This window comes from Pyxicephalus adspersus, chromosome 10 (genome assembly GCF_032062135.1).
Source record: "Pyxicephalus adspersus chromosome 10, UCB_Pads_2.0, whole genome shotgun sequence".
Classification (NCBI taxonomy): domain Eukaryota; kingdom Metazoa; phylum Chordata; class Amphibia; order Anura; family Pyxicephalidae; genus Pyxicephalus; species Pyxicephalus adspersus.
In genome coordinates, this window is record NC_092867.1 from 24,559,935 (window position 1) to 24,585,562 (window position 25,628).

Here is a 25,628-nt window from a genome sequence, read left to right on the forward strand (position 1 = left end):
ATCCATGCCAATTCTACACATAGATATGCCTTTTAAAAAAAATAACACTATGAAAATATTTGTTTGCCATTCTACAGCCAAGCAAATCTTTTATATCATGGGAAAGTTTAACAAAATGGTGAAATGTAGGTGGGTTTGAAAAATAAAATTGAAAAAAAAATACTGCACAACCCTAAAAGATGAGAGTTCTCCAGGTATCCCCTGGATTATATTAAATTTAGGGTAATAGAGATTGCTGGTGAAATTTAGTTTGAAAAAAAGCTTTAAAATTGTTAAAGTCTTTTCAAAGCAGAGGCAGCAATCCCCAAAATAAATCTGACTGGGTTATTTTCACGTTAAGCTAAAAATAAGTTGAATATTTGACCAAGGCAGCTTTAAAGGAGATGAACTGTTAGAAAAGTTATTTCCCATAAAAAGAGGGAAAAAGCAATTTCTACATTTATTAGGGGCTCCGTACTGTACAGGGAATGGAGCAGACCAGTTACAAACTTTATTGCACTTCAGGTCTGCAGATGTACAAAACGCAAATGGAAGAAAGAACATTTATTTTTTTATTTGACCAGCTCTTTGTATTTTTACAACAATAAAGCACTAGGTGTGTAGCAGACTGTTGAGCTCTGTACCTTATGCATAATGCATTTATTTGGTTTATAAATGTTTAGAGCACAAATATTTACAGTAAGTGAAAAGTGATCACTTGAGCATGGTCAGGCACCTGTTACTTGGAAATATTTGTCATTATCATGTACTAAGATCATTGACTAGGTATGAAAGTTGGAGTCCAATTGGTGCAGAACAACAATGCTAAACCAATTTGCTGCTATGAGTTCTAAATGTAACATGTAAAGCCTAATAAGGAGCACGTAAAAAAATGACTCATAAAATATTAATCCACAATTCCTCCCTGCAAAACCTGACAACCCTCTCATCAATAACATCTTCTATAAGTACCCACTAACACACTTGGCTGAAATAGTATAAGTCGGTGTTTATTTTAAAAATATAAGGTAGAGGTTGGTTTCAACCTTGTATGGTGTTAGTTCAGTTTTAAAGCAAAGTGTTTTATAAACATCACTAATGAGGAGTTGCTTGTTCTTTTTAAGCTGAAAATCAGCAATGTCTTGCAGATAAAAATACTTGAATACTTAAAACCATCTAAATGTAAAATACAAACTGAGAAAGGATATCTGGGAAACTGTCCTACAGAGGGTCAAACAAGGACGAGCTGACCAAAGCAATTTCAGCACTCTGTTCCTTTTTTAGTATTGGAAATGCAACATGGATGGCAGTAAAATAACAATCTACATAAAAGGCTTGTCCGTATGCAGCCGGGAATAAATTCTCTCCGGGACAACCGTTTAACCTCAAAAGAAAAATCAGGCTGCATTTTCAGAGAACACATAATTTAAAGCATATCTGAAATCGAGAACAAAAATGTAATATAATGTAATATAATGTAATGAAGCTTACTATTTTGTAGATGTGATGGCTATAAATTGAATGAAGGGCTTGTTTGCAATAGTGCATTACAGAAACGTATGTTGACACAGCACATGCCTACAAGCAAGATACACTGTAAAGGTATGCCGGGCTGCCATTTACTTTCTATATCCCAATTGTACCTTATCCACGTATTACAATATAACAAGCAGCAAACACTCCATAATATTCTAGCAATCATTTGTCATGTATTAAATACAATTATCAAGTACCTATTTATTTAAAAAGTAAATATTATATAGCATAAATAATAAAGAATGTATATGAATATTACAAACATTTAAAACATCAGTTTAAAACAATTATATTTTCCTCTTATTGCATTTTAATTATTCTAAATTTGGGAGTGGATTGAAGATTTCATCCAATATCAATTTCCCATCTAGCATCGTAAAACAGAAATACAGAAAAGGGGACCCACTGCCTTCCATAAATGTGTTTTGATGCCACATCTTTTTACCCTGCTACCCTAAGCAGAGGCCCGCAAAGAGTGTAAAATATGACTCCAAACTAAGAGAATTAGGAAGGTTGATAAATGAATTCTGACAATGATCGCTCTACATAGGGCAAATGTTGCCAGCCTCTGTCCCATAAACATAACAGTTAAACTGATAAAGAACACAAATCAGAAGATCTTCACATATGCCAAGTTTAAAAATGAACCCATCTTGCCAGTCATTGAGAAATTAAAGTAAATGGACTGGGAGTACATATGAGTTCATCTTGCAATGAGCATGATGGAAAGACGGCATTCCCAACGATGTGACAAAACCGGCAATTTCACTGCCATAATAATTCAGACAGAAGTACGACATGTTGGTCGATAACGCTTCCTTGAGCTAAGGAATTCTATTTATATTTAAATGCCCTATCACTCATGTCATGGCTTTCTCAGTAATGCAGCCACTCTCCAACCTTCTGCTGTGCTGTAGACATCTCCAGACTGATTGCCAATAGGTCACGTATAAAATGAATAAACTGCAATGTCAGAGGAAAGCAGAGGTTGTGTGGTAGAGATCCATACTGATAGGCATTGCTTTTACAGCTAAATGTGATGTCCTGGAATCTACCACAATTTTTCAGGAACAATACAAACAGATGAACTAAAATGTATGCTATGGAGGATAACATAACCAGCACATCATCAGACATGAGAACATAACAGTAATAATATACAGAAGAAAATACCAAGAACAGCACAACATACAGAAGAGAATAAGTAAGAGCTGCAGAACACTAGGCCATCGCCATGTTCCCTCCTGTGCAGATCATGAATGGCTTCTATGGCTAGACTTTCTTATCTAGAAAAAAAATACAAAATGCTCAAGAACTTAAGTTTAAAATATAGTTTAAGTATAAAGTATAGTTTTGATGTCCGCTCCTTACATCAGCCTTGATCAACCTATTTAACATGGAGGAACCTTAGAAGTAACTTTTAAATCGTAAGGAACCACTGCTATATTTATTATATTTACAGTTCAGAGTATATTAGTTGGGTGATCAATGGGAAGAATGCCTCTTACATTACTGGCCACTGGGAAGAATATCACTCCAAAATGATCACTGGTATCAGGTAAAGTTACATGAGAGTCACAAACATATTTTCCATAAGCCACAAAGGATGTACATCTACAATATGTGCACCAAATGCAAACCAATGAAGACTTCAGAAGGAATGGATAAGAGACCAGTCACTGTGCACAACAAGGAAGAACAGCAGTGTCTGGTCTATATTACACAAAAACTATTTCACACCAATATTCAGAATACACACACGTCTTGTATTTTGACGATTTAGGCTACCAGTATGTTTTTAGATTGCGGAAGAAAACCAAGGCACCTGAAGGAAGCCCACACAAGAGGGAAAATCACAACAGGTAATAATGCTAACCACGCCATGCTACAAAGAGATTACACAGGACAGGATAGAGCAGATTTAATCTCATAGCATTGTTAATAGTTTTACTTTTTTAGATAAATGTATACTTTTGCTTTGTTTTCAAAAAGATTATTGTTGTTTTTGGACAGCATCCCATCTTTAGATCTTTACTAGACTATATCTAAGAACCAGTTATTTACACAATATATGTTGCACAATAGGGAGAGTTATAAATAAACTTGGCAAGTATGATAAACTTTGATCTTAAAATAACATATTGTTAGGAGGAATGGTTTTCTTTACATCTAGACCACTGAAATCTCCTATTGCGTGGCTCTTTATTTCTCAAAGGCACAATTAAAGAGTGGTTTGAGGTTTAACTTGGTCACAATTTGTTCTCTTTTTGAAGATAAAGTCCACCAGTAAAAAAAATGCATTCTGTTCCATAGACGGTCTGAAGAGATTTACTTCCTTAATAGCCTGTCATTATAATTTCACCTCTCTCTGCCTGTATCACTAGTCATATTCAGAGTTTTTCAGTGTTCCTCCAAATACATTGTTTTTCAAAGTTTAAAAATATTTTGTCACTATCTGTAAGATCTGACCGTTAACTATAAATATTGTGAGCAGAAGCAATGGTAAAGCATCATAAAATGTCTATATGTAAAGTACCCCTGAAGTCTTGAATCTATGGAGCACTCTTTTTATCATCTAACCCACAGGAGCTAGAGAAGACAAGCATGAGCCAAGCATAAGTAAGAATGATCTTCTAACAATCAAAGGGTCATTTCAAATATTGCAGGAGATCAGTAGGTAACATCCTGCAATTTATTTCATGCCACCTAAAAAAACACAGCACTTGGTTGCTAGTATATTTGTATAGTCCATTGCTCCAAAAAACATCATTCCGAATGGGAGTTAACAGTCATTATTTTTAAATACTCATAGTGTGACCAAAGGAAAGGTCTAGCGCTGGATATAAATGTATTTTACTTTTCAGCACATCGGTTTGCTATTTATATATAACACAGCAGCTTCTTAAATTTATGTCTTGACATAATTAAATGACTGCAATAAAAGCAGGACTTCCATGTGCAAACAATAAAGAGCAGATTCGTCCACATTCAAAATGTGTTCTCAGTGCTCGGGTCATATAATGGTTACATGAAAAGACTCCGGAGATTGCAACAGCACAGCTGGCGTGACAAAATTACAGTCATTTTATTTCAGAAACATCAGCTCCCAGTAAATATCCCAGAACCAGTCATTTCTGCTAGGGAGGGTAAATATTGGTTCTGCAATGTATCGATTACTAGAGAGCTGTCACTGAAAAAACAATATAAGGCTTTCTATAAGTTACTGTGATGTCATATACTGTACAGCTCCTGTATACTGTTACTACAGTACACATTTATTAGATATAATAATATCAAACCATTTGTGTTGCTTTGCCCATTCATGGCAGTGATAGTTTCATCAAACCCATGTTTTATAAACAAACTTTTAGGACATGATAAAGGAATCCAAAAGCACTACAGATTAACTAAAAAGATAGTGCTACTTTGCAGCTACTATATCGGGTTGCAACCCTGTGGTGAGCTGTCTAATAGGGGAGTCATTGATGTAATTGTTATTTATTAATGACTTATTTCGGCACAGATTAACATAATATACCACATATATTTAAAAAAAAGAAAACTGTAGACTGTACACTCCACTGAAAGAAAAGATGTAACAAAAAGATGAATAAACTAAATAAACCTTCCAGCTGTTTGCAAATGACATTTTGTGTGTTTGATACACCCATGTCATAAGGCAATATAAATTTAATTTGATCACATGAGCACTGGGAAAAAAAATTAGTACATTTTGCGTTTTCAATTCCTGCGGTTTTGGTAACAGCGTTCTCTGTTGGGCTGTACAAATTATACAAACATAAATTCCCTGTTTATATTTTGATGCGCTGAGCCATAAACATAAGCAGCCAGAGTGATTAGTGAAAGCTGCTTTTACTTGAGCCAGCTAAACTTGAGCATTGTTTTGCTCTCTGATCTTCTTTTCTTTGGCCCAGATACAAAACTGTAGTATGAAAAACACACAATTTTAACCCTCTATTTCCATTCTGCATTTGTTTTCCATGTCACCCTAACTCTCCTCTTGCACATGTTTAATGAAGATGATGCAGAGTGAATCAGGCACTAATCAAGTGTATCAAGTGATTTGCTGCAATGTTTTTTTTAAAAAAGCATATTGTGTGCCTAAATGGCTTGAAGCACAATCAGAGCCTTTCCAAACAATTTTTGAACCCGACCTTATTTAAATTTTGAGCCGTTCCTCATTTAAGCTGTGGCAATACCATCCATTTTATGAAAGCAGATCTATCACCACATTTTTTATTAAATATTAAAGGGTATCTATTTTTTTATTATAGACCCCTCCTCTTCCATCTTCCATCTACTGCCGTGGCAGTAAAGACTGAGTAGAAAACACAGAGCCTCCTGGGATATATATGTCACATATACCAGGAGGCTTTGAGGTGCTCCTCTTATACATGCGCAAGATCAGTGTTGCACAGAACCCTTTCTGATATCCCACAATGTAAAATGAAAATGTCAGACTCCCGTGTGCATGTGCAGTGAGATTGGAACTTTTTTCCTGACATTTTCAAGAGGAAACTTCTAGAGATCTAATGCCTGCTCAGTGCAAGATCAGTGATGTAAGAAGAAACCAGAAAAAGAACCCTCTGCACCAGAAAGAAGAAGAAATTCTGGACAGTGCGGGACTGAATAGAATCGAGTTAATCCCTATTTAATGTACATCGCTGCGTAATATGTTGGCGCTAGATAAATCCTGTTTATTAATAATAATTGAGTTAGGAAGGGATCGAGGGCTCTGCATAAGTGAAGCTTTTTTCATGAAAGTTCTGCTTTAAGTTTACCTTTGTATACACAGAGATGAAAAAGGTGTTTATATTTCAAAAATAGCAAAGAGAAGGGAAACGTAATAAAGTATTTATATTTATGTATCAATCTGGAGGAGGTTGGTGCTGGATGTCCTTAAGACAGGAAATGGCTCCAGCTGGTTTCCTGCAGCTTCTAATGCTCACTATAGGAATATCACTTTGAACAGTGAATCAGAGTAAGCAACTTTAGTACAGGAGAGAAAAATTTAATTTTCTTTAAAAAAGAAAGCAATGGTATTTTTTTCATATTTATTAATCAATTATCTGGCATTTGCAAACAAAGGAAAAGGGAAGTACAGGGCGTGAACAGGATAAAATGGTGCAAGACTTTACCTAGAATATAATTTGACCATGCTTCTCATGAAAACATTTAACAACCAGTGCCCTGTTATATACAAAACATTATGGGGGAACATGTGACCCTCTTCCTGACCAAGGCAGTGTCCAATACTTGAGCAAGCAGTCATCAGGACTGACATGGGTGCTGAGGAATGGTCTGACACTAAGCTAACACAGTTGTTACTCAATAAGAAATGACTTAAATCCCTCGCCCTACACCATGCTCATTAGCTAAAAAGTCTGACATTGAGCAATTATTCTTGAACTCTGTTCCAAAGTTAAACCTTCCAAAATCCTCATAAATTATCACAGACATTAAAAAATGCCCTTTGTGTTCATCTAGACTGCAGCCGTAGTGTCAAAGGGTATCCATAGTTGGCAAGCCAACTCCACACCCAGAAACAATGCTGTCAGGAGACCAGGACAGTGCATTTAGACATGTATATCTTCCTTTACAAAGTAAGAAAAAAAAATTAACAAATTAATAATTAACAGATAAAAATAGAAGAGGTGGAACATTTTTTTATCTAGAGATGGGCTTCTAAATAGGCCTCTACAAAAAGTCTGGTATTTGTCCATATTTATATGGAAAAATAAAACTTTAAATTGTTTTCATATCATCCAATCAGTGACATCTGCTTTTATTTAGCCAGCAGAGGGCAGGCAATACATCAGAAAAGACAGGCCGAATAGGCCATGGTCACAAATACACTTCTCTGTTGCTTAGGGATGGAAAGATGCCATCAGAAAAATGTATTTTCAAATTATTTTAAACCACAGCTTGACACGTGTCCATGCCGCTCACAAAATTATGCCATTTAATGGTCTATTCCTAGTCTATGGATCTGCAGAACCCCTGGCAAACATTAAGTTCAGATTTACACCAATGCATGTGCATGTGCATGTTACCCTGCAGAACGCCACAATGTCTGACGATTGTATATCTGCATGCAGCACACTGGATTGTCTTCTGGGTGCTTCTCCTCCTCCTGTACAGAGGATTACAAAATGCTGAAACCATTGTAAAATGTATGCAATAACAAATAAAATGAATTTACACCTATAGATATCTGCCTGGAGTTCAGATTTAAGGTTGCATGCCATTTGAATTGGTAAGTTTAGACCTCAGCAACTTGTATCATGACTTACAACCTACCTAAGTTTTTTTTTTTCCATGGTCCTGCACACTATAGACTGACAGTATCTGCAGAACTATGATACCAATGGGATTTCTTGTTATCTAAAAATAGTTAAAGTCTGTGCATGCATCAGTAATAAATAAAGCAGATGCAAACATCGCCAGTTAGCCTATTTAGTACTGCAGGTCCCAGCGGGTGTGTGGTGCTGTCCACCATCTCCCTGTGCAAGGGTGCCTCGTCTGATATATGAGGGAAGCCATTGTGCTATACAATCAGTAATTCTCCCCGGCTATATTAATTTCAGTCCTTTTGCCATTTCCAGCACATAAACCCTAATAACTCCTCCACAGGCTCTTATTTTCTGTATCCATAAAGGTATAGTCTTACAAAACACCAGTACCATCTGGCCATCCGATGCTTGCATGTAAACACTTGACAAATTCAAAAATGAGCAGAAGGCGTTTCTGATAGAGAAACACTCAATAATTGGATGTGGAAGCATGTTACATAAAGCACACAGTGGGAAATGTTATTGCAAACCCAATGAAATCCTCCACAGACATGCAGTATGTCCTCAGGAATTCATTACACATTGGCTCATGCAGCTGGAAGCAAATTGAAAACCAGACACAATGATGGCGTGCTGAATAGAGAGAAATCTGAATACTAAACTGTATTATGAAAAACAGTGCATTCCATTATTTCACTCCCAATGGCTCATCCATCATCCTGTGCCAGGGCTTTCAATCTTTAGCAGGCATCAGTCAAGACCGCTTCTTAATTAAAATCTCTGAAACATTATTATAAATTCACTATTTTGGTTAGGAAAATGAGCATATGAATGTTCTGCATTAAAATCAGTCAGTCTTTGTTTGGCTAAATTAATTTAAAGCCACTTCAAGCGTTACCATTATGTATAGTATTAAAATAAATGAGAAACACCATATTTAATAAAGTTACATCAGAATGTTTATTGACACAATTATAACAATTAAATCTTGGGCTTTTTTGGGGGAGGGTGTTTTTCTTTTTCTGTGATCCAGAAAGGTGACAACAGGACAAAAAAGTAGGGTCTTTTTATGTTGCCATTGAATAAATTTCTGAACAGGAAGAGGGGAGATCTACCAAGAGCAAGACACAGCCGCTAATACAAACTATTCACTCTATTCAAACAAAATAAGTCCAGCATGTGTGTTGATCCACTGGAGATCTGAACCATTGCTCTCACAATGGTAAACCCATTTCTGTGCATTGCAATGTGCTGTAATACTGGCCAAAAATGGCTCTGCACCGAACCAAAAGGCATTTCCACAGCCATTCCCAACCATGGGGTTCCTCCAGAGGTTGCTCGGGGTCCCTTAAGCTATAACTGATTGATCTTGTTTGATGATATCCGCAAAGTTTTGAAACCAGCCATTTGGCAGAGCCAGCAGCATGACACCAATGCTCTGCTTAGCTGTATGAAAAAGCAATATTTTTAGCAGGGCTAAGGTCATAAAACTTTAAAATCATTTTAAGTGTTCCTCTTGGGTTAAAAAGTTGAGAAAGGCTATGTTACAGTAACATTTGTGGTCCTGTGCCACAGGGATGTAAATCAGGCCTATAGGTCTTTATATTTATCATCACGTGTATGTGCAGACCAAGCTGCACAGCAGAAATGATAGCCACAACGAGTGCACAAAACTATATTTTACTAGTTTCAGGAACAGCATTTTTTTCCATTCTTTTTTTATACTGTGAGGTGGAATAAAAGGTGATGGCAGCAAGCACCCCGGGCAGTGATCGGCCAGATGTATACAGCTAATTAGGAGGCCATCTAAGCTCTGTCAGCACTGGGTTCTGTTAAGGGCAGTGCATAGAATTTTAACAGGATGTGGTCTGATTAGGATGCTTTGTGCAGCACTCTGCAAAAAAAAAAAAAAATCAACATGTGTGCACACAGAGGGACTATAATTCAATGCACCCTAAAGGCAGTAGACTGGGAAGTTGAAGGAGCACTCCGGCTATGACAAGTGCAGCTTAATGCACAACAAACTCAAAAAGCCTCGGTAACAGCCATCTACGTCCTATTTGTCCAAACACTGTCACCTTCACTGAACAGCTCAGTCTAAAGATAACAATCAAACTAGGGATGTGAAACAAAGTATTTCATATACTAAAAACAGTCATTACAACTGTTAACCACAATCAATTATCACAATACAAAATTTTTGTAGCAGTGGCCCTTTAATGGAGCAAAGAAAAATTGCCCCTAGATTTTCTCAAAGTTCAATTGCAATTTTCTTCAGTAAAAGTTTTTCTTTACTAAAAGTATAAACCGTGCAATGACTGATAGCTACAGGCACAGCTGACAGTTCTTTAAGTGATAAATGATACCCTATGTCTGTTACCCACAGCAACTTATCAGCTATTACTACCAACTGCAGGCGTCATTTGTTTTGCATGTCACAATCAAATTCCACACATCAATTTGTCTGAAGCAGTTTAGAAAACACGTGCAAATGTTATGCACTGAATGTACTCTTTATTTGTGAACATAGTGACCCTAGCTCATACTTGCATTAGAACCAGAATACATACTTATCCAGTCCAGTAAATGATTTGCTTTCCATCACTTCTGCTTTTTGCTCTTTCAGTCATAGCAACACATACAATTGCTGAATTCATTTTCCCTAGGGCTCAAAATCCCTAGCAACAGGAGTCCAAAAAGGCCGCCCATAACAACTGTCAAGAAAAGGTCTAAAATTCGAAGAGATTTCAAGATCTAATCACTTGTTCCAGTGACATCTGGTGCTCCAGTTTACAGAAAATAAAAACACAAACAACGCATTCACTTTGCTTGGTAACGGTGCAAAGAGCAATACAGCCAATCAAACATGAGCCTAACCATTTAGTTACTAGGCATGACAACCATGAGTGCTCTCAGTATGACAAAATAGATTTAAACAGTACAAAAAAAACTCCAAGTAAAAAAAAAAAAAAACAATCAATGAAATGCAATTGTATACTGTAGAACACTTTTTAGGTGCCTTATAGACTTCTAGGCATCTGTGCATACTTCCAATATGTCGGCAACCTTCCTCACAAGCTCCATTGTTTGGAAAAGAGGCTGGAAGGACAATGAGCCAATGGAAGGACAAAAATCAAAGCACAGACCAAACAACATGGCTTAAGCTACATACACACTTCCAATTATTATCGTTGGAAAACGAACGACGAACGTTCATGCACGATATATACGAACGATCGTATAGCACCGATCCTGCACATAGAGTTAACGACACGATCGTTCGTAGATATTGTACACACAATAGATACGATCGTTTGAGCGATAGAGGAACTATGTGCACGACAGGAAAGTGAACGGACGTTCGTTAATCACGCATGCTCTGAACATGGACGATCAACGAACGACCGTACACACGAACGATGTTCAACGATCGTCGTCCAATCCGATCCGTCGGTCCGGTCGTTCGTTTCCAGCGACTTTCCTCGTTCGTCGGCGTCGTTGGTTACTTTTTTACGAACGATTTTTTGCCCAATCAATCGTTCGTCGTTCGATTGGAACGATAAAAATTGGAAGTGTGTACGCACCTTTACTTACCTGTCTTTCACATGCTGCAGCACCCTCTATTTGCTCAATTAAAGAAACCTGAAATCATGGTTCCCTTTTCTACTTGAAGTTTGACAATATAGTGTTCTCCCCGGCCCCTTTTAGCTGGGCTCACCACCCGGCACTTTTCAGTAACCACCCGGCTGTTTTTAGGTGGGTCACAATACCAGGGGCTGCCATACTCCTAGAATTTCATTCTATCCAGCTTAAAAAAATGTCTAGGTTAAATGGAAAAAAACATGGCAACTTAAGCTCTTCATCGGCAGTCTCCCCAACCTAACTGGACATTAAGGGAGCAGTATTTGCCTCTTGTGCATGTCCCCCCATTCCCAATTTGTAATGCAATTGATTATAGGATGCTCATATAAAGTCAATTTAGAAAGTACACCATATTTTTAAATAAACACATACAGTATAAGGATTAAAGGATTCTAGAGTTCGGCTTTAGAAATGAAAGTGAGAACTAAATAATTGGAATCTTCATAAATTCCATACCTAACTATAATTAATCCTTTTTTAAGATTCCCTTAGATGTGGCTGAGGAAACCAAACTATTATGTCTTCCCGTTAAGACACCTGTGATCTATTTTTAAACATTTAGTGTTTAATACATTTAATACACTAGTGACTCACCAAAAAAAAAAAATAGAAGGCTTTGCTTTCTGAGGATTTATAGGGCTCTATTCATAAAACAGGGAATCTGACATTCCCTCAAACATTCCCTGGTGGGAATCATTTGCTGCCATTGAAACACATGCACCTGGATGATTCCAGTGAAGTAATGTTTGAGGAAATGTCTGTTCCCTTGTTTTATAAATAAGCAATATTCAAACACTGCTGCCTATGGGTCTGATCCTTGTGTGCTTGTTTGTAAATACAAAAAAAGATAAAATACAGCCCATAAGTAAATTACATGTAACATCCATTTTTAACCAGCCTTACATTTTTATAGCTCATCAAAACATGAATATAATGTATTTTGCGTTAAGGCAGCGCATTTTGAATGTTCTACGAGCACAATAAAACCTAACCTGACCTTTTTCCTGTACAATAGTATGTTGTGGTGTTGCAGAGCAGTTATGTTACCTTAGTGCATTGTGGTTCTATTTACAATTACTGACCCTGCAGTTTGCTAACCAAGCGCACATTTCCGAGACACAATAGTGCGATTCTGGCCTTAATATATCAAAAGAACCACTGCACACAGCAATTTAAAAAATCTGACACTGCGGCACAGTTACAGAAGGATTTAAAGTTCAAATATAATTCTTCTGTATAAAAATGACAAATCATACTAGTGAAATTTTGCTGTTTTTGTACAACCAAGACAGGGAATTTAGGTACAGTTACTGACAATTTTATTTACCGCAGCAAGTACATTTCTTTACTTTTATTTCCAATTTAATTTTGCAATGAATTCAGTTTTACTTTCATTTTAGTCCCCCCCCCAGTCTTTCATCATCTGACCAGCAGAACTACTGATGTGAAAAAATAGTAAGGGTCTGCATTAACAAGTTTATTTTTTACAAAACAAGTTTTTGCATTCTAAATTGACACACAAAAAGCGTAACACTGTAGTATAATGTGTTTTTTTGTGTCATCATTACTACCTTTGATTAAGGCATATATATATATGTTAGCAGATACCCTCAAGTAAATATCAAAGGGTGCTTTTCAGTGGGTGAATTTAGTAACACAACTGGAACCTAGTTTCTATTATTCTGCCTTTCTTTGAACCCTGCAGGTTGGTCCTGTCCACCTGCATTGTGTTTAGTCCAGCCAGTATTTAACCCAGAAGCCCGGTGGGAAGAAATTGTAGGTGGGTGGTAGCCCCTGTATTATGACCCAACTACTTAGTAACCACCAAAAAACAGCCGGCTGGTTACTGAAAAGTGATGGGTGGTGCGCCCGGCTAAAAGGGGCTGAGTCCAACAATCAGGTATAGCACCCATGCACATTAAAAGCACCCTATGGGCAGAGGTATAGGAGGTCTCTTCCCGCTGCACAATTACAAGTCCATATTGCACGGCTACATGTACCCTAACTTAAAATTGTAACCTGACTTGATGCTTTGATTAGTTCCTCCAGTGAAGAGCCTTAAAATGTAAGAAAGGCTACATATAACTTCAACAATGTACACAAAGCTCTACTTGGTAAACTGGGCTAACTGCATTAAAGAAATATAAATCCGATTATACAAGTGAAAAATAATATTTTTCTAAATTGTTCCTCTTTTGTATGTGCCGCTTTAAACATGATTGATTATTTCAAGGCTAGGAGCTAACACTAGCGGAAAAGCTGATTTTCACCCCACCATCAAGCTTCATTTACGCTAGTTTCCATGGTAACCCAGTAAGCGATGCATCAGCCTAGCTTCCGTATCCTAGCAAAATGTAATTTTATCAAAAAAGAAAAAAATATCCAGTCTCCATGGAGAGATGTTCCAACGGCATTCTCATTCGTCCATTTCTCTCAGAGACGAAAAAATCAATTTACAGTAAGCAGACAATAGCATCTCCTCAATGGGCCACACGCTTCTGCCTACTGCAAATGCATAGAGAGAGCCGGATATATCAGCTGCGGAGTAGACAAAGCACAGAAGAAGCCGTGTGCTATGGTAAGGCAACGCTTACATTCATCAGATGAGCTGCCCCATTAAGTCAGGGGCTGCCATTCTCGTGAAGACAAATTCACTCCTCTATACTACAACACAATACAGAACACAAAATACAACGTCGCATTGTACAAAACAATCATAGCTAATGGGAACCAATAGAGTTCCTTGTATTTATCCCAAAAATGTCCAACTATCATTGGAAAGACTGTAAAAGCCCAATTTTACTATTTTCACACTGATAACGTGTTTCATTTTTTATCTCCCATATCTCACATATATCCTTTCCTTTATTAGGAGCCCTTCTGGTTCACTGGCTTCTAATGGATGTTGTATATAACAGGTGAAAATGAGAAACTGGCCACTCAAATCTCTAACTGCAAAAACCAGTCAAGAACAGCTAAGCCATTTCTAAATGGAAGTCAATCACAAGCAAAACAGTCTTAAAATTTCTGAGGTCTTGTGTTTGAACATTTTTGGCAAACATGCCAATTTTCAATCTTTTAACGTTCCTTGTGCTCAGCTAGTTCTGTGTCTTTGGCTTAAAAAGTATTAAACTTAGTGGATCACTCAGACAGTCAACAATGTTTGCAGAAGGAAACCACCAGTGGTAAAACATTTCTCTCAGACACCAGAATCTGTAAATGTTTTGCTTTGGAGGCCTCACATGCTGTCATCTGAATTATTCGTTCTGTCCCTTACCTAGCTTGCTAATACTGCTACAATAGCATACATGGAAATAATTCTGTATTAAATTCCTATGAAGAAGGGCTTCAACACTATATTACCTACCCCATGCATTATTAAGAGGGGGTGCTAAGAAGTTCCTGGATTTGCCCCCTTCCACATGAAATAGAAAAATGGGTGTGGGGGCATATGACAGCCTAATATCTTAGTATGTAACTGTGCAAATATCAGGTCTTTGCAATTCTTAAAATTGTTTTTCTTTTAGTGAGAAGCTGTGATGGCAGAGGCACAAGCAAGTTTCACGTCGATGGAGTTACGGGCCGTCATGAAGTTTTTGTTTCTCCAGGGAAAGTCAGCAAAGACATTCACACTGAGATGTCACAAACACTGGGAGAGAAGTATCCTTCCTACAGCACTGTCAAAACCTGGATATCTTGTTTCAAGACTGGGCATTTCACTATTGAAGATAAGCCATGCAGTGGGCCCCCCAACTTTCAGTGAAGTGGGTGCCGAAATGTTTGAATAGTGATCAGAAGAAGGAAGGAGTTGAAACATCCAAAGCCGTTTTGACCCATTTTGAAGCTGCACAGAACTTTTTGGCTAGGTTAGTGACTGAGGATGAAACCTGGCTCTACATCTATGATCCTGAAACCAAGGAACAGTCAAAGGAATGGCGCCACAGCGGGTCCCCAAGGACAAAAACATTCTGAACCCAGAAATCAGCCAAAAATACATGGCGCCCGTTTTCTGGGACAAAGATGGTATTTTGTTGGTGGGCTACCTACCTCAGGGCTCTAGTATCACCGAACAATATTATGCTAACCTCCTGGACCAGCTGAAGGAGGCAATTAGGACGAAATGCCGTGGAAAGTTCACCAAAGGGATCCTTTTTTTGCAAGACACCTGCTCACACGTCCAACGTTGTGGCTGCCAAATTGAGCACCATGGGTTTCCAATTGGTCCACCATCCCCCCTACTCACCTGACCCGGCCCCTTCGGACTATTATATCTCCCCGAATTTGAAGAAACACCTGAAGGGGCAACGTTTTGAGGACATTTCTGACGTCAAAGATGCTGCTGAGAGCTGGTTTGCAGCAAAACTGCAACTACGCTGTACCAAGTGCATCAGTCTCAGGGGGGAAAAAGTTAAATAAATGTGTTATTTCATAACTCTGGCTCTCTTCTTTCTGGGCAAAGCCAGGAACTTCTCAGCACCCCCTCTTATATCTTGTGTTCTCTCAGGCAACCTCCATTGGCTAAGTGGATTGTTAAAAAAAAAAAAAAAAAGTAAGTAAACAAATTTAACTAACCTCCCCAACATTTCCCATCCCAACATAGAAGCAGAGAAATAGGGTGATTGGGCTAATGTGATAGCAGTATGCATTGTCATGCAGCAGTCAGCCACTATCTGCACTACCAACAGTTTTTGGGTATGACAGCTTTAGTGATCCATACAATGGAGGGGGAGATATTCTAATTTTCAAAAGAATACATAATGGTTAAGTGTTCAGACTGGCCATCGGGTTGAGGTTCGGTTACTGCTTCCTCAAGCCAGTGAACCGCTACCTTGGGGCTACAAGTTGTTCTACCAGTACTGCTCCTAGCTGCCGGCTGTCAATGTGCCAGCATGGGACCAGCCTCGGGAAAGGTGCCATCCACAGGGAGCTGCACAGGATCTCTCAGTCCCAAAGCTGTTTTGAACCTGATGTTATTTTGATAGAAAATGTTAAAATATTTAATATTTTCTGCTGCTTATAAATATTTAGCATTCTCTGTATCTTTTTTCAAAAATTGCTTTTGTCTTCCAGCCCTGTGAGCTCCAACACACAGAAGACATAAGCAGTGACCCTAATTTTAATGAACCATGTTCAAAGTTTCAAACTGAGAAACAAAGCCATAAGGTTTGTTTTTTGGAAGGGGGGACTCAGTACTCTGAACATATAGGGGAACCTATAGAAAGCAACAGTTTGACATGTATTTGCTTAACCTCAAAATTGAACAGACAGCATTATCGTTCCCTTATATGGTTCAGTTGATAACTAAATTATTCAGCGTGTTTTTACATATCAACCTTAAGACAGCAAAAATGCTCCATAAAGTATTTTGCAGGGCCCACATTACAGAGATTAGTGCTGTGATTGCATTGTAGTAATCAAGTCTCAGCTGCACATATAAACTTATCATATGGACAGCTGGAGACCTCATCAATCAGAGCAGCGGCTACATACTTCTGACCTGGATTCTGAAACTATTTATATGTAAATTAAGTCTCTTTCCTTCTCAGCTTTCTGTGTGGACGTGAAATTTCCCTGTTGTGTCCTCTCATGCTATTTGTCTCCAGGAATGTGAGCCCTGGTGGCTTCCTATGTCCTCTGGACTTTTTCCAAGACGCAAGTTCTATGAATTATTTACTGGAAACATCTATAGTGCTGCTGAGCTACAATTCTTCATCTTCCACCAAGGATCAAACTGAATCCCTGAGAGGGAGCGAGTCAGGGCACAGAGGAAGCCTTGTTTATAGATATCCTGAAAAAAGAAGAGTTGCTTTTATTGAAAAATAATATATATTCATCTATCTTGACAGAAGGGGAAATTTGGTCTGTAAGCGCTCTGTAATATTCTCATTTTTACAAATGGAGAGTGCACACCTAGGGCATTACTATAGGTCATGTTTTATTACCTTCTAGTTCTACACAGCCATTGTGGCCATTGTGTAGGCTTTATAATTATTCCACAAGGGCTGCATGGGTGCAGGGGACTCAGCCGCTCTGTGTATACCATTCTGGGTATTCCCTAAGTAGCAGCTGGTCCTGTGCCTACCTGCATGGAGTTAGATGGCTTTGGTACACCATTTTTTTGTATGATTGTTGCAGTAAAAGGATTATTAAACTCTAAGATATAAATATATATATATGCACACATAGATACAAATGCATCCTTTGGCCCCCATTCATTTGAACACCAATGATATATGTGTCATTTCTCATGGGGTATAAGAAATACCATCATAATGATGATAGTGCTTCTGCTAACAAACTTGAACACAAAAGCTGTCTTGGTTGCCTAGATCTGGCTTCTGAAAAATACAGGGAAAAACATGTAGAAAGTGGATCTTATTACAAGTAAAAAGATAAAACAAGGCTAAAACGGACATGCTAGTATGAACATTGTTTGCAATAGAGCTACAAATCCCAGCATTCCTGCTCACATCTGGAGAGAAGAATGGAATAAATGATTGGAAGACACTTCTCAAAGCAAGCATGTTTTAGAACAGTCCAACTACAATCCAAACAAACATGAAACTAAGATTTATTTTCTACATAAAGAAGATTTAAAAAAACAAATTGATATAGTCAAAACAAACAAAGTACAAACTCCAAACATTTCCCTCTACAATTGCGATAAAAGCCCACATTTCTGAAGTCTTCATAATCCTACAGCCGGTTTTCCTCAGACCCAACAAATGTGCTGCCAAAACACAGACACACATGGGATATGGAAAGCAATTCGTAGCTAAAATTATAACTCCGAGGACAGAGAGGGAGTTTTTCTCAATTTTTTTTGGCAAGAAGATATTTTCTTGTATGAATGTTCATGCTGCCACAAGCTTCACATGCAAAAGCAAGACCATCTGGCTTCCTTGTCCTTGGGAATTCTGTGTGCAGAGTTATTCAGAGCAATGGTGACAAGTCCAAGAGTCAGTATATATATTATATAGACATTAACCCCAATGTTCCCTGCTAGACCAGAAAACCTTCAACTCTTTTTAAAAGATCAAAATGAAAGAACAAAATGTAAAAAATAAAAAAAAAATGGCAGGCAGGTTTTTTATTGCAGAAGGGACAGGGGACGTCCCTTCTCCAATAACACAAACTTTTTTATCTGCTCGAAATCTTTTCTACAATCCCGGCAAAGTTTGCTGCCAGGAATAAATGATCTCATGTGTGCACATGCAGGAATTGCATCATTTCGCCTTGGCCAATCCAGATGGCCAAAGATCCCACACTAGGAGGTAAGTTAAGTTAAACAATGCGACCAGGCTGATAAGTTCATTTAATGCAGAAGGGATACTGCCTGTCCTCTCTGCAATAAAGAACATTATTTTTTAACTTAGTTCTGCTTAAATGCAGTTCTGGCAAAGCGGTAACACCATTAAAAACATTTGTAAACATATATGTTTGACTTAGTATCAGCCTCTTAGTAGCCACACTCACATTGGCTGATGGAGAGGCAAAACTGGAAGCCAATCAGGAGTGTAGAATTAAAATGTTTTTGACTAGAAACATTATTTTAGAAAGAAAGAGCAGGACAAGCTGAGGTGACCTCATTATTGAGATGCTTCTCTTTCACTGTCCAATCAAAAAGTTAGGATTGGAAAAGAGCACTACTGTAGTGTCTGTAAAATCACATTCACCACATTAGTGTATTAGTCTTTGATAATGAAATTCTCAATTTCTTGATATACTGGTCCACTGTACAAATTAGAAATTCATTTTTTATTCTCCTTTTTTAGGAAGTGATGTCATCGTTTTTCCCTCCAGTCTGATCTGTAGGGAGGAGTTAAGCTCAGCCAGGAGTTTGGCTTTATAGGGTTAATTAAAAACATTTATGTCTTCTATAGCCGATTTGTAATGGTCATTTTCTGGTCAAACTGATTATAACAACAGACTTTACAACTAAGAACAACTACAGTAATGAGAAGCAAAGCAAAGTGCTAACAACTGCAGCTGATAATGTTGCATTTGACTAGTAAAAGTCACCAGTTGCCAGCAAAACCCCCACTATTTGCATGATCTTTACTAAGCAAATGAGCACTCGAACATAATTGCTGCTTGTATGCCCAACAGTGATGTTTCCAACACATTAAATACAAATCTGATTACAAAGTGTTTCCAGCATCTTGTGCAGGTGAAGAGATTGTTCCACAATCAGAATGATTCAATCAAGTGATCTTTTAACATCCATACGGAACATGGGACATTAATGACCACATAATTAATCTTGGAAAAGCTAAAAATTTGCATTAGGTTTCAATTCTTGGAAAATATTGCCCATAGGCATTACCATGCTTCTGCTAGGACCCTTGTTAACTTTTTTAGTTCAAAAGAAAATTTAAAAAAAGTCAAGCATTATTGGCTGATCTTCTACTTACGTATTCTTTCACATTTTTCGTCTTCACAGCCTTGTAGGAGTTATATGCTGGGTAGAGCATACCAAACAGCAGCCTAAAGGATTAAGAAAAAAATAGCAATGAGAATAATAATACCAAGAAGCATACCAAGAATAATTCCATAAACAATAATAATATCATGGCTAATAAATCATCCCTAAGTAACATTTGGTTGGGTTATTTGAAGTGGTATGCATAATGCCTGTACATGATGCTACAACAATACCCCATACCCCAGGACACATTCATGTGTGATTTGACAACATCTCTCCCGAATTGTACCCAGAAGTACAACTTCTTAAAGTGATACTAAAGTTTCACTTTGTGAAGCTGTCTAAAATCACATGCGCAGCTTGCTTGCAAGGATGCATGGCACATCTCAGTTTCCCCCGCAGTTCCCGGCACTCAATGAATGCGGCCAGGTCAATCAAGATGTCCAAAGAATAAAAAAAGGAAGAGAGAGCCCAGTGATAGAGGTGAGTATCACAGGGTTTAGTTCTGCTTTAAAGTACCTAAAACCAAAATTTTATCTTTGCTTTGGTCAAGGGAAGGTCACCGGGACATAACGGCCCAATGTATGAGACAAGGAATTTTTCTTGTGATTTATTAAAGCTCTCCAAGACTCATCATATCTATCCTGATTAGCAGTGAGAGACATCTAGATCCTGAAATAAACACACAGGATGAAGATATAACTTAGAGGATGAGAATAACAGACAGGGTATGGGTTTCATCGCTTGTCATCTGCGACATCATCGCTTGTCATCTTGTCATACTAGACAACTCTAGATTGAAAGTAAGTATTGCAATATAGGCTTTTTTATTAATATTATTTTATACTGTGCGTTTCCTATTAACAGAGCCGCTCTGAAAGAAAATACAGGCCTATCTGATGTTTTTTTTTCTCTATTCCAGTGCTTTATTATATGGATCTCCATAAAGCATCGAAAAGGAGAAGGAACAGTCACAGTCACCCTTTGGGCCACCACCAGACGTGCCAGAGCAGGAAGGAAGGAAATGGCTATAATCTGAATCGTAAACTTTGCTTTTTCAGTGCTCTGAATTTTATTCAGCACATAAGGATTCAACATGTAGTAACACACATGAAACAAAAGCTACGCCGCAAATGTACTACAAAGCACTGTAAATCATTATTGAGAATGCTAGCCGAACATCTTACTGTAGTCAGACAATAGTTGTGCATGGATTTTTATACCAACTAGAAAAAAGCAACTTTTTTTAAATCTAGAAGCTGGTTTCAGCTGAATCTAATTTATTATGTTCCGCACTGTGAGATTTATGGCTGGTCTTGCTTAGCCATGTCTGGCAGTAAAATGCCCTGCTTTCAGCTTCTCTGCCGCACACAGCAATTAATGTAGCATTCTTCCATTGCAGCCTAACCTTAAAAAACCCTGACAGCGTGTTCTTACAGAAATGTGCAGGGAATTGGTTTCTAGAGCGTCACTTTTATAAATGACTCAAGGCTAACACATTTATGATTGTTCTTCATGGTAATGCGCTATGGTACAATAAAAAAGCAGATTTTTTTTTGCAATAATTCAGATTTATCTTAATGTGATATTAATACTGGTGTCTAGAGAGTGAGAAGGAACGGAATCTTGTTCTGACACCTGAGAGGCAGTCAGAGACTTTTCAGTGTTCATCTGGGCCAGTGAGTAAAATGTGACAACAATACTACTGGGCAGGTTAGGCCTGTGGTGCTCAATTTTCTTGATATATTATTTGAAGGTGTATCATTTTAGGCCCCTGAGCAACATCCCCTCAGCAAGAGGATGATATAAAGGAAAAAAACATAAAGAGAAAAGAGTGGTGTGTGGGAAGAAAACCAAACAGTTCAGTTTTAAACAAAGAATTTGTTTCTTCACTAGCTTGAGGACCCAGATAGGGAAACTACAGATTAATGGCTATAGGGGCCCAAGGGCCACTCAATAAAGGGCTGCATGCAACTCATGATATGAGGGTTAGGTACCAGGAGGTTAGTGTGATGTGGAACTTATCGGATAATTCACATGCCGACATACGATGTATGAACTAATGTAATGAACATAGATTACCTTCCATGAAGAGATGAGAATACTTTTGCAAAAAGAACATGCGGTGATACCGGATATTACTAAACCAATTGATAGTAGATACAGTGAAACCTTTTTTTAGGACTATTGTTATAAACACATTATATATACAATATATATATATATATACATCATACAATATATATACACATTATATAACAATATCTCATTTATAGAAGCTTCTAAGCAACATCATACATCAGGGTTTTTTTATTTTTAATTAGAACAACCAAATAGGAAGGTTTTTTTTGTCAGACTGGAACACAATATGAGAATTTTTACTAAAATGCCATAAAGTAATTGCAAAAATAACACATTGAATGTGCTGTTCACCATTTCTGTGGACTTTAATAGAGGCGTGAGAAATAAATACTTTGTTATATTAGCTTTTTGACCTTTTCAGCATGCACTGGTGTCTCTTCACTTATAACCTTGTCTGTGTAAGTCCTCCACTCCCAGTCTCAAAAACATTAATGCCCCTACAGATGGGTGTACTGTAAATCATATTAAATTGTTTTACAGGCTTTGAGAGGGGTAGATGAAATGACTAACTACATTTTTATCATTTCATAGTACATAAGTAAATAAAAAATAAAGTGTGCTGTATAACCCACCACCTATGCTATGCATGAAAAAACAATATATACTATAGTCACGGCAACCCATTACTGATCCTGACCTAAAGTTTAAATAAATATATCCTATACAGATAACAAAAGCCAGGTCTATCTGTCCCCTATGTTTTGTATCTTTTATCCTTAATAAACTAAAGCAACAACTGCAAACTATATGTTTGTTCCAAATGGGTAAAATCTCTCAAAAATATTGATTGTAACAACAAAATTGGTTTCATTTTTAATACAATGGGTTAACCAATTGACAAAAAAGAAACCCAATCAATTTTTAGTTGACATTCTGCCCACTTTATTTAACACTGATGTTAAATAGAATTGTATTTATGAATTTTTGGTGGATTCAACACTTTCATCTTACAGTTTGACAATACTGAGTATGGCTAGCTTATGTAAGATAAGTTCTGTGCAAAAAAAAACTTCCATTTAACGTAACCAAATGAAGTATAACTGAGTCACATACATACATCTCTAAACATTAGTTGATACTATCCGGCATCATTATATACATATATTTTCTGTTGTACAATAAGTAATGTCCTATTCATACGACTAGCTATTAGTACTAGCTATTAGTACTAGCTATGCGGTACAAATACAATCAGCATAGGCTCTGTATTTAAAGAGGAAGATCCGCTTTTGTTGGCTGGTTCTCCTCCGCTATATGCCCCTACAATCAACCGCACCAAAACCTAAACAAAAACTACTAGGATTTTGTGTATTAATGCTGTACAATGGAAACAGCTAAACCTTTTTGTTGTGCTGCAGTGCAAGGCTTTTATTTTCAGTGTAGACAGAACAACGAGGTTGCAGTTTGGGAAACAGTCCAAGCAAAAGTCAATAGAAAAATAAAAATGTAAAAACACATAATTATCTGCTATCAGAAACGTATGCACAGTTTGTAAATACACCCGACTTCCTAATTGTGTCTGACCACACTGATACCACGTGTGCTTTATACCCCTGTAGCTAGATTTTCTTTTCCTCTCTAGTGGTTTAGAAAAGGAGGTCCACCCAGCCCTTAATTCTTTTTTCTGCTGTTGCTTTGGCAACCCGAAGAACAGTATACTGCAACAACAGATAGTAATTCACAGCACAGAGCATGAAGTTGGCCAGACTCCAGGCTTTCTGTTTGTCAAGGTTTCAATTGCATGGGGGAATGGGAAATGGGAAAAAAAGGAAATAAAAAAAAACAGAACTGAATTTAAAAGATCATTCTTTTTCCAAAAAATGTATTTGTGCTGATTTAAAAACCTAAATAACATTTTGAAATATTAGGAAATGGTGATTGCAGTTTTTTCCATGTATTTTGTATAATTAATAATCATTGTTATTGCCAAAGACCTAATCATATACTCCAACAACTGAGTTTTCCAGGACAAAAAGCCATCTATATATAAAGTATGGACAAAAAATGGGCCCTAGAGAAAGGGCTAATAAATCACGATCTGGAAGATGAACAATTTTGCTTGCAAACTATTATAGTACAAAAATGATGTAGCAATTGTGCAAACATGGATCTGGCCTTTAGACCAGGATATCTACACAATGCTCCCTAAACTTCTCAGATAGTTGTCCTAACTGATTTATTGTTAATAGAAGGGAAGGTTTAAAATATGATAGAGGGAAGTCAGCAAAAGGGAGGCCCAGAGCAGGGGACTAGGCATAGGGGCATCATGACAGGAGTGCCAAGGCTGCCCCCAGCAAGTGTGGTAAGGGTTAAGTGTAAGTGGAGGAGAGAAAGAAGTGAGTAGTTAGGGGTTGGGTCGGAAGTGAGGAGGGAGGCGAGTGGAGGGGTTAAGTAGTGGGTCCATCTGAAGTGAGGGACAGTTTTTTGTGGCAAGAAAAATTTCCCACGCACCCTCCCTTTATTTATGGTTAGGACGTATGGCGGCTGGGGATAGGGGGGTAAGAGTCCTAATGGTCATTTTGGAAGGGCAACCCAGTGGTAGGGTGCCCAATAATGGTGTTATGGTGGGGCCCCTGAGGCAGTGCTGGGCGGCTAGGGGCCAGTGTGGTTCAAAATAGTAAATTACATTTGGTGGAGCGGACTTTACCTTTCCTAGACCTGCAGCCTTGTGGTTAAAAAACTGGAGTTAAAGTTGGAAATAGTGCAATAGGGCACAGTGTATAAATAAGGGGTTTTGGTTTAAAGGTATTTATAAGTATTAAGGAAAGTTTTTATATGTTAGCAAATCTGAAAATATTAGTGTTATGTTATTATTGTAATATTGTGATAATTTTGGTTATTTATATGTTTGTTTATGTTAAATATATGTTATTTAATAAAGTTATATTATTGGTATTTATAGTTATTAAAGATATTTATCTTTGCTAAAATAAACAGCTGCTTGCCAGCCATTTTAATCTTAAGCAGGTGTCTGTGTGTTCTTAAGGGGGAAGGCTGATAAGCAATGGGGGTGGGGGGGGTGAGAGTTAGGGGAAGGATTAAATGCGGAAAATGTTTTCAAGTGCGGGAAAGGTTTTAAGTGTGGGAATGGTTTTTAAGTGCGAGAAAAGTTTGATGTGGGGGAAAGTGCTTAAGTAGGGGGAAAGTTTAAGTGGGAAGAATGTTCTGGAGGAAGGGAGGCAAAGATCTGAGCTACCCTGGTCATGAGAAAAAACAGCCATTAGGACTTACAAACATGGTGCTGTTGTTGGTGTATAATTGTTTATTGCTCTGATCAACCATCATCTATCCCAGTGTTTCTTGACCTTTTTAACATGGGGGAAACCCTTAAAATAACTTTTAGGTCTTCAGGTAACCTCTGCTATAATTACTATATCCACAGCTCACAGTATAGTAGTGTGGTGGTCAGTAGGCAGAATGCCTACTACATTACTGGTCATGGGGAAGAATGTCACCCTTACAGATAGCCAAAAAGATCATTGGTGTTAGTGGCAACTGACCTGAGAATCACAAACTGCTCATTGCTCAAGGAACCCCCAGCAACTGCTGAAGGAACCGTACAGTTCCATTGAACCCTGGTTGAGAAACAC

The 25,628-nt window shown here is 37.7% G+C and overlaps 1 protein-coding gene across 1 annotated transcript in view; it reads right to left on the bottom strand.

The window, feature by feature from the left end:
• REEP3 (receptor accessory protein 3) overlaps positions 1–25,628 on the bottom strand; it is a 97,780-nt gene that overhangs the window by 47,216 nt on the left and 24,936 nt on the right. The window contains exon 2 of the mRNA XM_072425138.1: positions 19,886–19,958. Within this exon, the coding sequence (XP_072281239.1) occupies positions 19,886–19,958 (73 nt within the window). The remainder of the gene's footprint in view (positions 1–19,885; positions 19,959–25,628) is intronic.